Source organism: Aulonocara stuartgranti (assembly GCF_965226115.1).
Source record: "Aulonocara stuartgranti genome assembly, chromosome: 23".
NCBI lineage: Eukaryota > Metazoa > Chordata > Actinopteri > Cichliformes > Cichlidae > Aulonocara > Aulonocara stuartgranti.
In genome coordinates, this window is record NC_138958.1 from 25,887,420 (window position 1) to 25,902,209 (window position 14,790).

Genomic DNA, 14,790 nt, shown 5'->3' on the forward strand with positions numbered 1-14,790 from the left:
CTCATCCAGGGAAATATGAACTCTGGAGCACATTCATGAAAAGATGCTTTTTTAAAAATTTTGAGTTTGCTTCACAGGTTTTTCTTTGTTGTTCTTTACTTACCCCAGAGTATCAACTGGGTCTTGTCATTTTCTTCCATGTGGCTTTTAAAGCTTTTTAGTTTTTTATTTTATTTAAATTTTATTTTGTTTTGGATTAAGGTCACTAGAGCTCATTGATTGACTATTGTACATTTTATTCAATAAAAAAAAAAAAATCCAGCAACTTTTTAAAAAATTGTAGTAGTTATTCGTTATTCTATTTATGACTTGTTTTATATTTTATTGTAGTCTATACAGCATAATTTTTATTCTATTTTTTTACTTAATGTAAATGTATTAATTTATTATACTAAATTATTTTATTTCTAACTTTATTTTAATATATTATTATTATTATTATTATTATTATTATCATCATCATCATCATCATCATCATTATTATTATTGTATTGATTTTTTTTTTAATTTTCTCTCAGTGTAAATTAATATTTTGCTTGTTTGTTTAATTTCATTTTTATATTTTTTTTCTTTTAGTTTTTTTTTAGTTTTTGTTTTATAATATTGCATTTTATTAAGCTATTAAGGTAATGTTTTTAAACTTTTTTTTTTTTTGACTGATTTACTGTTTTGACTTGAATTTGCAAACTTTTGCAGACCTTTGGCATATATGAAGTAATCCAGGTTAATTTTATCGTAGATATAAGTATATTCCAAAGAAGCATGAACTGCTGTCTGGCTGCACAGTTAGAGAAGCAACATACATGTCTGTAAACCTGAAAAGATCCACCATGGATTCATGAAAATACTGAGCACGGCTCTCTCTTGTTTTTCCCTTTTTGTACAAAGTTGTTCAGTAAACTTTACTATTATAAGAAAGTTGCAAAGATCCTGGCTAGAATGTTGCACTTTAAAAAAAACGTTGAGAAGCCATTAAAAAAGCAAACATGAGAGCCATTTCAGTTTGATCATTTTTATTTCACCCAAATGTGAAGATCGCCTAAACTATTGCCTAAACTATGGAGCCGTCCACTCAGCTTGTTTGGCTGGATTTCAAAGGCTGCAGGATTAAGAAAAAACAAAACGTCTTCAGTGAAAAAATAAAATGCTGAAACTACTGTAGCAGTGAGCTCAGTGTCAGGACAGAGCAACGTGCTTTCACTTAACGCTCTTCAAAAGGAGGGGCCTCTGCTGGTGGCTGGCTCTGCTGCCTGAGAGACACAAAAAAAGACAGCAGAGATTAAGTGATTTGAGCAAGACGACAAGTTTTAACAGGATTCACCAGAAGCTTCTCAAACATCTCTATTTCCCATTAAAATGAATTAACTAGCTGGTGAGCATGTGAGCGAGCTTTCTTTGTCAGACTTTTTCAATGGAAGGAGACATCATTTTTAAAAAGTGCCAACATCTCTCGTTAAGGTTTTTTTCACACTAAAGCTTCAGATCATCCTTTTCATCCTGTGTCATGAAGCTTAAGATCAAAGTTTTAAGAGCATGTTTTGCAGTTATTTGTTGAAGGTTTAGCTCCCAAAAAACGTGTTAGCCCAGGTTTTATTGACAGTTAAACAACCCACCAGTTGGCCTCAGGGCCAAATGGTGCTAAATGCTGATTGGCTCACAGAAATATGACATTATCTTCATACTGAGCAGCGCCAGACAATCATAAAAGGGACGTGGCATCGAAAGGAATCCTGAATGGAAATATGTTGGGGGAAGATTGTGGTAGAAGTGTAACTTTTGGGGAGAAAAAAGGTTTTAAGACTTGGTTAAATTAACGTTAGTTTAGATAATCCTTTAAAATAAATTTCAGAATTGCTTCTAGAAGGTATTTTGCCCTGTGCACCCTAAACTGAATGAAATAAACAAGCAGGAAACACTTGGACTTAAAAATTTAATCCAATGCTAAAGCACCAAAGCTTCAGTTCCTCTAATGGCTACTTGAGGCTGGCTTCAAACATGAGTCAATCCCCATACACTCCCATGTTAAAATGTCCAACTTTACAGCAGAAATAAACATGTTTACAGTGTCTACGGATAGTTTCACGCTTCATAATAATTTAGCTCATACATTTGGATTTTGCTGAGGTTTAAAATTAGGAGCAAAGCTGCTTTAAAAGACAGATGTTGAGGCGATTGTAGGTGGACCAGGTTTTGACTGTTGGTGGCTTTTTATGTAATTATCTGTCAAATAAAACGACTTTACAAAGATCATTTTCAGCAAGAGGAATTATGATAATTTACTGTATGTCATTCAGCAGTAGTACGACTAATTCATCCACAAATCACTGGTTCAGGTTCCTGTTGTACTTGTGTCTCACCTGGATTCACTGCATTATTTTGGAGGCCCATGGCCATGCCCACGCCCGCGACCACGACCACGACCACGACCGTGACCACGGCCAGGGCTTCCGCTCCCATGACGATGCCTTTGTTTGTGCCCATGTTTTCCATGATCACCCTCGCCATCACTGCTACTGCCACTGCCGCTCCCGCGACGATGCCGACGAGAGCTGTGGTCGCTGTCATGTTCACGGTCCCTCTGGCGATCGGGGCTGCGTCTCCTCTGACTGCCATCATGATCATTGCCGTGGCGATCACCTCCACGGTTGTCATCTTTACGGTAGTCACCTCCACGGGGCTCATCTCTATGGTGATCATCTCCATGGCGATCATCCCCTCCATGGCGACCATCTCCACCGTGGCGCCCCTCTTTTCCATGGTCTCCTTTAGGCTTCTGGCCCCCGTGAGACCCCTGGTCGCCCGCCTGTGGGCCCAGGTTGTATCCTGAGGGGTGGTTGTCTGTGCGAACATCAGAAAATAAGTTTTAAAAATTAAAAATTCAACTATGTCAACATAGTTTGTTTTTTTGCACAAAACAAGCCAGCAGATTTGATCTTTTTAAACGTTTACTGCATTCACCTGGAAAGGTGAGGCTTTTAATTTGTGCCCAACTGCACAGGATCAGGAAATGGGAGATAAGCTGCGTGTCTTACCTGTATTGCTGCTGAACATGCTTGTCAGTGTCAGGGTTTGTGACGGATGACCCACTTATTATGGTGCTGAATGAAAGAAAGCAGGGCGGGGGCCCGTTCACTTCTCAGTTAAACCAGTTTGGCTGAATAGCTGTGTAATTATGGGTTTTGCAGCATGTTATTTCTGAACAGTGTCGATCTTTGTAGTAACCAAAGAGAGATTTTGTTGTTTCAATCATATGATCGTTCATGTTGTATTTATTTTAAGTTTAGCAGTCAAAGAAAAAGTATAAACCTGAGGATGAATTATGACAAACGGCTGCATTTAGCTCACTGCTGTGTTCAAAACTACTTCCAGCAGGTGCTGAATGTTAGTCTAATTAAAACTAAGTCTCTTGCTCCTTCTGCAAGACAAGTTTAGCTTGGATCTCTAGCTCTGCAAAACTTCCAGTACTTTCCCTTAAATATCAAACTCATAACTAAAGAAGATAAATGAGTGTACTTACTTGATGTGAAGGGCAGAAACCAACTGTACTTTCTGTGAGTGTCCAACAGATGCTCTGAGGTTTACGGGCACGGGCTGGTTTGGCTGCATTTCTTTTTTTTCTTGCGTCAGTAAGGCAACAGGTAAAGAGAGAGGCGTTGTCTTTCATTTCACAAATTTCAGTTATCCTGCTTAACAAAGTTTATATCTTAGTTCAATCATAATGCTTTCCCTAGCTACTTACCCTAACCATCAAAAATGAAGGCCTAACCCTAACCCTCGACACCAAAACATTTTGATCCTCAAAATGCCTTCAAATTCATGGGGGCATTTTGTCCCCGTTAGTCAGTGTTTCTCAACCTTTTGGAGCCACGGCACATATTTCACATTAGAAAAGTCACACGGCACACCACCAAACAAAAGTGTCACATAAAGCATATTGATAATTTTCCCTGCACTCGAGGCATAGTGGAATTGGCTCAGTTTGACCCCAGTACACTGCATTCCAAATTATTATGCAAATGATATTTTCCTCTGATTGTCCTAAACAGTTGATGCAAGTGACAGTCAGCATAATTTTCAAGTCATCAACCATTATAGTTGATGATATTCGAATGTTACTGAACAACCCTGCCAATGAAAACAGTATTTTATTTTCAAAAAAAATTTATTTTTCAAAAATAAAAAACTTAAAATGCACTGTTCCAAATTATTACACACAGAGTTCCAAAATATATTATAGGTTGTAATGAACTGAAAATGGTCATTTGTTGAATTTGCAGCATTAGGTGATCATATTTACTGAAATCAAAAGCTATTTCAATGAAAAACATATTAACATAGGAGCCCTTATTTGATAGCAGTTTCACAATTCTTGCATCCATGGAACTTGTGAGTTTTTGGAGAGTTTCTGCTTGAATATCTGCAGGATGTCACAATAGCCTCACAGAGCTGCTTTTTGGATGTGGATACCTCCCACTCTCATAGATCTTTTGCTCGAGGATGCTCCAAAGATTCTTAATAGGATTTAGGTCAGGGGAGGATGGTGGCCACACCATGAGTTTCTATAATTTTATGCTGATAGCAGCCAATGATGCAGAGGTATTTCTTCAGCCTGAGATGGTGCATTGTCATGCACGAAGATGATTTTGTTGTGGAAAGCACAGTTCTTATTTTTGTACCATGGAAGAAAGTGGCCACATAGTTTGCAGAGGTCATTTTCACACCTTCAGGGACCTTAAAGGGGCCGACCAGCTCTCTCCCCGTGATTCCGGCCGAAAACATCACCACCTTCTTGCTGACCTCACAGCCTTGTTGGGACATGGTGGTCATCCACCAACCATCTACCACTCCATCCATATGGACCATCCAGGGTTGCACGCCACTCATCAGTTAACAAGACTGTAGTTCTGGGCCTACTGTCAGCTTGTCTGCTTGTGAGCATTGGTTAAGGGTGGCTGAACAGAAGGTTTATGCATGACTGCAAGTCTCTGGAGGATTCTATACCTTGACGTTTGCGGGCCACAGAGGCATCAGCAGCTTCAAATATCTGTTTGCCGCTTTGTAATGACCCTTTTAGCAGTTGCTCTCTTAATCCGATATATTTATCTGACAGCTACCACCAGATTTTCTACCTGCTCATCTCCACTCGTCTAACTTCTGCGACTCTCTAATGCTATTCTTCACTGAAAAAATTCATAAGATACACCAAGACCTGGTTCCCGATGGTTCATTGTAGCCCCTCCTCTGTAATCCCACCTCCATTACATTGCCTCTCTGCCTTCCAACTTCCCTCTGTCACTGATATCGCTGATCTCATCTGCCTGTCTACCCTCTCTTCTTCCTCTCATATCTGAAATTATCCACTCTTCATTCACCACTTAAACTGTTCCTACTTCCTTCAAAGTTGCTGCAATTACCCCAATTCTGAAAAACAAAGAGGTCTAGATCTCAATAACCTTAATAACTTTCATCCTATCTCCAATATACCATTTCTCTCAAAAATTCTTGAAAAAAATAGTTGCTTCAGAAGTTCACTTACACCTAACCAATAATAACCTCTATCGGCCTCTCTCATACTCCACTAGCTTGGTTCAAATCATACCTGTCTGACCACACTCAGTTCATTCAACTAACATCCTTCACTTCTCAGCCTTTGTCTTCTGGGGTGCCCCAGGGATCTGTTCTTGGGTCCCTCCTTTTCATCATTTACCTCTTTCCACTAGGACACATTTTCCGTAAATATAATATTCAGTGCACTGCTATGCCGACGACACCCAGCTTTACCTGTCCACCAAACCCGACTCCTCCCTCTCTTACCCTCTGTTTAGCCAAACTTAATTCATGGTGTTACGCCCCAGTCTAGGGGTACAGGAACATAACATAAGGGTTAGAAAGGAAGTGACCCTGTCCTGGCCCCCAAACTATACCCAGAAGCCAATCTTTGAAACAAAAACCAAACAAAAGACATGCTACACCTAACTCCCTAACTGAAATAAACAGGAGAAAACAGTACAAGAAAATAATAAGGCAGCTCAGCCCTTCTGTTTCAGTGTCTATTTACAATGTACTATTTACAAGTGAAGACTAATTTACACATTATATACAAAGCTCAGTAAATCTCAGGAATGACACACGAATAACACAAGGTTTGGAAGCCAGGTTCAGGTCTGCTACTGCTGTCAGTCGCTGCCGCCAACAACTGCTGGTGAGGGATCTTTTAAAAACAGCCACATGATGAGGGGACCAATCAGCTGCCGCCAGCTCTGCAATCAGGAAGGACCTGTAGATTCTTAAAGACAAGACAGAAACAAACTCTAGACGGCCAGGGCCGTAACAATGGTTTTCCTCCAACTTTCTTAAACTCAACAGCAACAAATCAGAACTTCTTCTGGTTGGCTCTAAATCATCACTATCCAGAACTACCTGGTTTTCTGTTACTATCAATAAACTGCCGGTTTCTATCTCTCCCTCTGTGAAATGTTTGGGTGTCATTCTTGACTGTACACTATCCTTCAAATTCACACATTAATAATGTCACTCACTCAGCGTATTTCCATCTCCGTAACATCAATTGCCTCCACCCCTTCCTCACTCCTCATGCCATTCTCGTTCATAGCCTCGACTACTGTAATTAACTCTTATTTGGCCTTACACAAAAATCCGTCAATAAGCTTCATCATGTCCAGAACTCAGCCACCGGTATTAACACTAAGACTCCCTCTGCCCACCACATCACCCCTATTCTGAAGCAGCTTCATTGGCTCCCGGTCAAATCTCACATTCATTTTAAAATACTCCTCCATACATTTAAGGCTATTCATTCTCTCTCCCCACCATACTTTTCTGACTTGGTTCAGATCACCATCCCCTCCCGGTACCTCAGATCATCCTCTTCCCTTTCTCTTGTTCCTTCCTCTCCTCTTGTTTCTATGGGGGGCAGGGCTTTTAGTTGCTCTGCCCCTCGACTTTGGAACTCCTTAGCCCCTGACCTCAGAAACATCACTTCATTCCCTCTTTTTAAGTCCAAACTCAAAACCCACCTGTTTAAAATTGCCTACTCCGTATAACTTATCCATGATCTTAAACTTTCTATCTGCTACTCTTATTATTGTGGATAATTTTAATGTTTTTATGCCTGTTTTATTTGCTATACAGTGTCCTTGGGTGTTCTGAAAGTTGCTTTTAAATAAAATGTAAAATGTATTATTATAATGTGGACTGGCAAACTAATTATTACAGGTGTCCGAGATTGATTTCAGTGATCCAAAGAGCCCTGAGACACAATGCCATCCATGAGTTTAATTGAAAAACAACATATTTAATCTTTATGACACTTAAATATTATTTACATACTAATTTGGAATGTGCTGTATACCATTTTGGCTTTCTTGTGACCGCTACTCATGCTAGGGCATTCATCTGGGTCGGAATTTTCTCCAGGATCTGGAGACTGACTACTTTTTCTTTTCAAATATTTATCTATTGCTATTACGCAGTTGTTGCATGGCTATATGTAATTTCTTCTTCGTCTTCTGTTTTACTGGCATTTGGCAACCCATTTAATTGGAGCAAGATGTTGTACTGCCCTCCAGTGGAAGAGAATTTAATTGTTCTTCCCGTTACTCACGTTTGCTTGGAGTACTAATCGGGTGAAACCAGATAATCTTCCACAGCACACCTATGCATCACAGTGGTTAGGAAACACTGCCATAAGTGTCTGTTGGTCCCCAGAAGTATAGTAGCATGCCAATTTTCTGTCCTCACAAAGTTGTCTAAACACGTACACACACGCACAAATGCACTTGCCCAAGACATGTGCAACACTACAGAGCAATTTTGCACATCTAAATAAGCCTTGTATATTTGTACAGTTGTATAGTTGGTATTTTTACATTTATAGTTAGCTATTTATTAGTTTTCATTTTTATTTATTCTAAATGCTGCTACCGGGGAGGTGGTTTTCATTGAACCTCTGATTTATCTGCTGTGACATGGTTTGTGATGGTTTCACATTCCCATAGCCCATCATCCACCAGTTGGTGGTGTGCGATACTGCAAACTTTTGGTATCAATCGGATACCAAGTGAATACAGGTTTTAAGATACCAATACCGATAGTTTTAACCTATAAAGGGAAAGCAGTGTGGAGACGTGGTTTGTAAATGTGCCTGTCTCTAAGCCACTCTGGGTCAGTTATTGTTGTTTGTCTTATAGGCTAGAAATCTGCATGTTTGAGGATTATTATTATTTTGTGTATATCAAGTAATAATTACTGTATGTGTTTAAAACAGTTTAGTGGGCTACATACTGAACTCATAGCATATTAACAAAGTATTGGTCCTATACCGCTAGTATCAATCTGATTACAATAACAGCGTTGGTATCGATAGTGTTCCCATGAGGTGATGTTCTGTTAAATGCAGCCAGGTAAAGGAACAGTTTTTCTTCAGGTGATGGTGCTCTACATGTTGATCACTTATCTGGAACAATTGCCTTTTTTCCACTAGCTCTTTTCCACTCAAGTCGACTCAACTCAGTTGTGTTTTCCATTTATTCAATTCAATTGAATTTTATTTATATAGCACTAAATCCGAACAGCAGTTGTCTCAAGGTGCTTTTAAATTATATTGTAAAGATTATATTGTATAGAGAATAATCACCAACAATTAGATTTAGCTCTATGAGCAAGCACTTGATGAGAGTGAGAATGAAGACAGGACAAAAGAGAAAAATTACAATAGTTTACCACCTCAGTGTGGCTGGGTTATAGCAACATGACCCGAAAGTCCCGTGATGTCAGTTGTGTGCGACGTAAACGCAACACAACAAAAGAGGACACTGAGGTGATGGCATACCTTCTCCTAAATCAATGGTTAATGGCCAAAATATTGGTTTGTGTGTTGGCTCATTGGCTGGTTTCAAAAATGGGAGTTGCTCTCATGACTCTTCCAGTGATGTCACTTCCTGGCCAATCAGTGTATTGCAGTCTGTTGACATCATGTTTTTGGCTTGACTAGGCTCGCTTGGAACTCCTAAAAAAGTATTTAAGTACTAAAGAAGTACCCAGTACGAGGCGCTAACACCTAATGGAAAACCCTAAAAACTGAGTTGAGCTGAACTAAGCCAACCCGGCTACAACCTACCATAGAGATGAAGAAGTGGACCATCACCTCCAGAGAGCAGCAGTTTGATGTTCAGTGTTCACTGCATCTGCTGATTTTCAGACCTTGAAGCTGTTTGTGAGTTCCCCTTTGACAGATCAGATCAGAAACAGAACACAAGTAGCAGTTTGAGAAATTATGAAATCAGGATTTTTTTTTCTTAAGCAGAAGGTTACTGAAGAAGAGGAAGTAAGATGTGGAAATTAACAGACATGTCACTATTAGACCAGCAATGTTAAACTCATTTTACATTGTTGGCCACATACAGCCTACTTTAATCTTAAGTGTGCCAGATCTCTGAAACACCCTTTTCTATCAATATAAAGAAATTTAATTACACATTTATTTCCCGAGATATCTTATTATAAGAAAACAAAGGGCTATTTCAACATTAAGTTTCATTTTTTCCCAAAGAAATGCTTCTGTAGTAAATGCATGAAAACTTCCAACTCTTAAAAAAACAGGAACTCCCAGCTTTACCCACATCCTCAAAAGATCCCTGGAGCTGTGTGAAGTTCCCTCCTGCTTCAAACACTCCACCATCATCCCCAAGAAACCCACCATTCCAGGATTGAATGATTATAGACCTGACGCCATACTTGCCAACCTTGAGACCTCAGAATTAGGGAGACATTTAATAAAGGGGGGGTATACACATATACAAAACAAAAAAACTTGAATTTTACAGTGTTTATTTATTTAAAATTATGTATTTAAAGTAAGTTAAATGTCACCATTATTACTGTCCCCGAGCCAGGGCTGTCCAAATTCAGAGGCTGCATCCACCTGAGGACCCGGCCTTCGTGCTATAAGTGGGCCGGGTCCTCCGAAAGCCGGGTAGGCCGGAAGTGAGCGACTGTGACGGTCTAGCCTTCAGAATTACATCACGAGCTCTCTCAGTGGAGTGAAACTCTGCCATCTGCTCCTTGCTATCTAAATATAACCAGACACTGGTGTAAATTCTCGACCATCTCACACTTCTGTTTAATCAGTTTTCTGTTTGATGTTTATTCAGCTGTGTGAAAACCCCCGGAGGAACCCTCCCAAGGGATTAATAAAGTTTTATTTAATCTAATCGTATCTAATAACTTTAATCTCAGCCAAACCAATTTACTCAGGAACAAATAAAACACTAAAAAAAAAAAGAAGTAAAAAAACAATAACATTTTTAGGTTATCTAAGTGACTCATATATCATGTTTAACCTGAGTGGCGAAAGACCGCGGGGGTTTGAAAATGATGTACCGGGAGTTCGCTGTTCTTGGCGGCTCAGATATTTGAAGTTTACACACCTACATTCTCACCTGAAAATATGCTAAAAGTTTAGTTTGCAACCCAGAAAGAGTAATAAGAGTAATATTAAACCTAAGTAGCTGCCACCATTGTTGGAAACTGGAAATGGCTGGAATGAATTCTGGGATATGGTTTTTCATTTTTGTTGTCCAGGTGGAAAATCAGGAGAAATTTGGGAGAATGGAGATTTTCGGGAGGGGTACTGAAATTCGGGATTCAAATCAGGAGGGTTGGCATGTATGCCTGTCGCCTTGACGTCTGTGGTCATGAAATCCCTTGAACACCTAGTGTTAGCCCATGTGAAGGACATTACAGGCCACCAGTTGGACCCTTTGCAGTTTGTCTACTGGTCAAACTGGTTGGTGGATGATGCACTGCTTTCAGCAACTTCATGATAGCCTCTAGAACAGGGTGGGGAGCTCCAGGCCTCAAGGTCCGGTGGGCCAGCCTGCAGGTTTTAGATATCACCCTGGGTCAACACACCTGAATCAAATGATTAGTTCATTACCGGGCCTCCAGAGAACTTCAAGACATATTGAGGAGGTAATTTAGCCATTTAAATCAGCTGTGTTGGATCAAGGACATGTCTAAGGACCTGGCCCTTGAGGTCTGGAGTTCCACACCCCTATTTTAGAAGGTTCCTAGCAGGATAATGAGAAACAGGTGATTGATTTATCGAAATCTGTCATTTCTTCAGGAATAGTTCTTCAGGCTTCTTGAAGGACATTCAAAGCTCTTCTTTGAATGTTTCTGCCTTCTGTTCTGTTCTCTGTCAACATGATAAGATACAATAAGATAAGATAAGACTTTATTGATCCCACAACGGGGAAATTTTAGCGTCACCTCAGCTCAGGTACAGATATCAGAAGGAAATACAAAAATACAAATAAGTACAATCAATGAAAAAAAGTAAGATAATACACTATATACAATGGTAGCATACACAGTATGTGATTATGGATATAGTTGGAAATATGGAAGACATAAACTATATAGCTTAACATAACTATTGTACCACTACTATTCCTATCCGGTTGTTCAGTGATGACGCGACGAATCCTACTTCCGGGTCTAAAGTAGTCTGCGTTTAATATGGCTTTTGTGTTGTTAACATGTTTAATGTTATGTATTTTCTTCTATTTGATCTCAAAAAGCTCCTAAAACAGTCAGTGATCCCTGTTGACCTCCCTCGGCTTTTATTACCACTAATCATTTATTTAAGCTCAGTTTTTAAAACCTTAGGATGTAACTACAGCCCAGCCATGCAGCAGTATATGAATGACTAACCTCGTATTATGGATGGATTATCTCAGTTGTTCTCCTGGCTGAAGTTTGGTCCTTTTACAGCATCCTGCCATGCGATTACATTTGTTCCTGACCACCGAGAACACTCACGTTAACTTTTATCGAGTGGAAAAAAAGTTAGCTTGTTTATATTATGCTAACATAGCTGTGTCGCTAGCGGTCACGTAGCACATCATTATATACCAGCTAGCCCAACTTCAGTAACCCTACAAACGTCACTGCTGTTTAGTTTTCTGTCTTCATTTATGTTGGAAGTGATAAAAGGAGCTGTACGTTTTAATTTGTTTCCAAAACCCCGCAGTCAGGACATGCTATATTGTATTTAGATAGAAGCTAGCGAGCTAACTCCCTGCTAACTTCTAACTCCGTTAAATGTCATAAATTCCGTTTTCATGGATGCCTGGATGTTAAACTCAATTGTTACACCTGGTAGAGCAGAACGCTGATCATTTTATTAAAGATGAAAGACTTTAGACAGTTTTTCAACTCTCAGTAATGCCACAGTGATCGTTTGATATATGGACCTGCAGCGGAGTTTAGGCCCAGACACGGCTAGTGACGTCAGACTGAACAATCGGATTTATAGACATGTACACACACACATGTACACACTAAATATACATATGTATACATATACAGACATATATACCTGCACATGTCCATACACATGGAAGGTCTATTATGCATGAAGTGGTGACCGTGGATGTTCACAGTGTCCAGTGACTTATGACATCGTGATTGAGGAGTTATAGAGTCCAACTGCTGTTGGGATGAATGATCTGCGAAAGCGCTCCTTCCTGCAGCGAGGGTGTTTCAGTCTCTGACTAAAGGAGCTGCTCAGCCCACTCACATACTCATGCAGAGGGTGATGTGGGTTGTTCATGATGGATGTCAGCTTTACTAACATCCTCCTCTCGCCAACCACCTCCACAGACTCCAGGGGACATCCCAGCATGGAGCTAGACCAGTTTGTCAATCCTGCTCCTGTTCCTGTCCGTGCATCCACTCCCCCAGCAGGCCACTGCATAGAAAAAGGCAGATGCTACCACAGTGTCATAGAATGTCCTTAACAGAGTCCTGCAGACTCTGAAGGACCTCAGTCTCCTCAGCAGGTGGAGTCAACTCTGGCCCTTCTTATACAGGACGTCTGTATTTGTAGTCCAGTCCAGTTTATTGTTGAGGTGAACACCCAGGTACTTATAAGAGTCCACTATCTCAATATCTTTCCCTTGGATGTTCACCGGTGTTGTAGGGGTTGACTTCCTCCTGAAGTCTATGATCATCTCCTTTGTCTTGCCAGCGTTGATTTGGAGTACGTTGGTCTCACACCAGCCAACAAAGTCACTGATGACCCCCCTGTATTCCTGATCATTCCCGTCTGATATGCATCCAATGATGGTTGTATCATCTGAGAACTTCTGTAGATGGCAATCGTCCGAATTATAACAGAAGTCTGAAGTGTAAAGGCTGAACAGGAAAGGTGAGAGAACCGTGCCCTGTGGTGCCCCCGTGCTGCAGATTACCACCTCGGACACACAGTCGTGGAGCCTCACATACTGTGGTCTGTTGGTAAGGTAGTCGATGGTCCATGCAGTCAGCTGTCTGCCTACTCTGGCTCCCTCCAGCTTCCCTCTCAGTAGTGCGGGTTGGATGGTGTTGAAAGCACTGATCCCACACTGCTTCAATAATGTTGAGGTCCGGGCTCCGGGGAGGCCAATCCATGACCGATAGTGTTCCACTCTGTGTTTTTTGTCTATCCAGGTATGTTTCTACTGCATTGGCAGTGTGTTTTGGATCATTGTCATGAAGAAAAATTAAACTGTTTCCAATCAGATGATTTCCAGATGGTATTGCATGCTGGATCAAAATGTGATGGTACTTTTCTATGTTGATAATTCATCAGTTTTGACAAAGATCTTCAATATCGTTGACTGAAATGCAGCCCAAACAATGTCGGAGCCTCCACCATGTTTTACAGATGACTGTAAACACTCACTGTACCTCTTTTCTGCCTACCGGTCTGCATATTAATGATGATTAGAACCATAAACATTCAGATCTGGATTCATCACTCCATCAGACTGGTTTCCACTTCCTTTCAGTTCAGGCCTTTTCTTCCTGTTCCCCTTCCTGTTTAAGAATGGCTTCCTGACAGCCACCTTCCACTGAGACCATTTCTGATGAGGCTTCAGTGAACATTAGATGGATCAGCTGAAGGTCCAGATGCATCTACCACTTCCTTTTTTCCTCTGAAAGACTTAAGTGAAGTGGAAATGTAGCTAATGCCCAAAGAAAAACTTTGAGAGGTCCTTGGAAAGCCTGGGGAAATACTGCTCAAAACCACTTAGAAAATTACAGGAAATTCTGACTTCTTGGAAGAAATGTGGGCTGGGGCAAGACTTTTGTTCTCCATTGAAGTTTTCAACTTTGTAAAATATAAGAACTACAAAGAATAAATATTAGTGAAATATTTACGTTTTAAAACTGGTGATTAGCACCTTTTTGTTGTCGGTACAAGAGTATAACTTTTGATATTTAGACTACAATAAGATTTTTTTTTAAAGTTTAGTTTTTTTGTTATGTTTTTTAAATACGTCTTTTATTTTCAGTTATTACTTTCTTATTCCAGAATTTTTTTCACATGTCAACGATCAAACATAATTTTTAAGTTAAGTTTCAGTTTCAGAGTTGTAGGCGTCCTTGCAGCTTTCGCTTTCTCTGAAAACACGTGGTCACTCTTGGCTCTTCTCTGTACTGACTTTCTCCCTCCGAAAAGCCTGCGTCATGTTGCTTTAAACTCAATTAAAAATACATTTTATGTACAGTGTCGTTCTCTTTGACTTTGTACAATGACAAAATACATCTTGACTCTTGATGTTATGCTTACAGGGGCAGCTTTAAACAAAAAAACTCCTGTGTATTTTTTTTTCAGGCATGCTTGGTAGCTGTCAACAACAGCCGTTTTTCCCTCTTTGTGATTGGCTGTCTCGTGGAAAAAGGCGGGGGCTTGTCGTAAATGGTGTGCGGTGATTGGCT

At 40.1% G+C, this 14,790-nt stretch overlaps 1 protein-coding gene and 1 long non-coding RNA gene across 2 annotated transcripts; both read right to left on the minus strand.

Annotated features, from left to right (window-relative positions):
* Positions 1-996: 996 nt before the first annotated feature.
* On the minus strand, positions 997-3,617 carry LOC309701332 (uncharacterized protein). Its single transcript, XM_082525456.1, has 4 exons — positions 3,518-3,617; positions 3,033-3,098; positions 2,358-2,838; positions 997-1,250 (listed from the first exon to the last, which is right to left on the minus strand). The coding sequence occupies exons 3-4, from the start codon at positions 2,755-2,757 to the stop codon at positions 1,198-1,200; spliced, it is 453 nt and encodes a 150-aa protein (XP_082381582.1). The 5' UTR covers positions 2,758-2,838; positions 3,033-3,098; positions 3,518-3,617; the 3' UTR covers positions 997-1,197.
* Positions 3,618-6,061: 2,444 nt separating this feature from the next.
* On the minus strand, positions 6,062-11,982 carry LOC309701334. The gene is made up of 3 exons (XR_014274939.1): positions 11,737-11,982; positions 9,140-9,245; positions 6,062-6,286 (listed from the first exon to the last, which is right to left on the minus strand). It is a non-coding gene; the product is annotated as an uncharacterized lncRNA (long non-coding RNA).
* Positions 11,983-14,790: the final 2,808 nt, after the last annotated feature.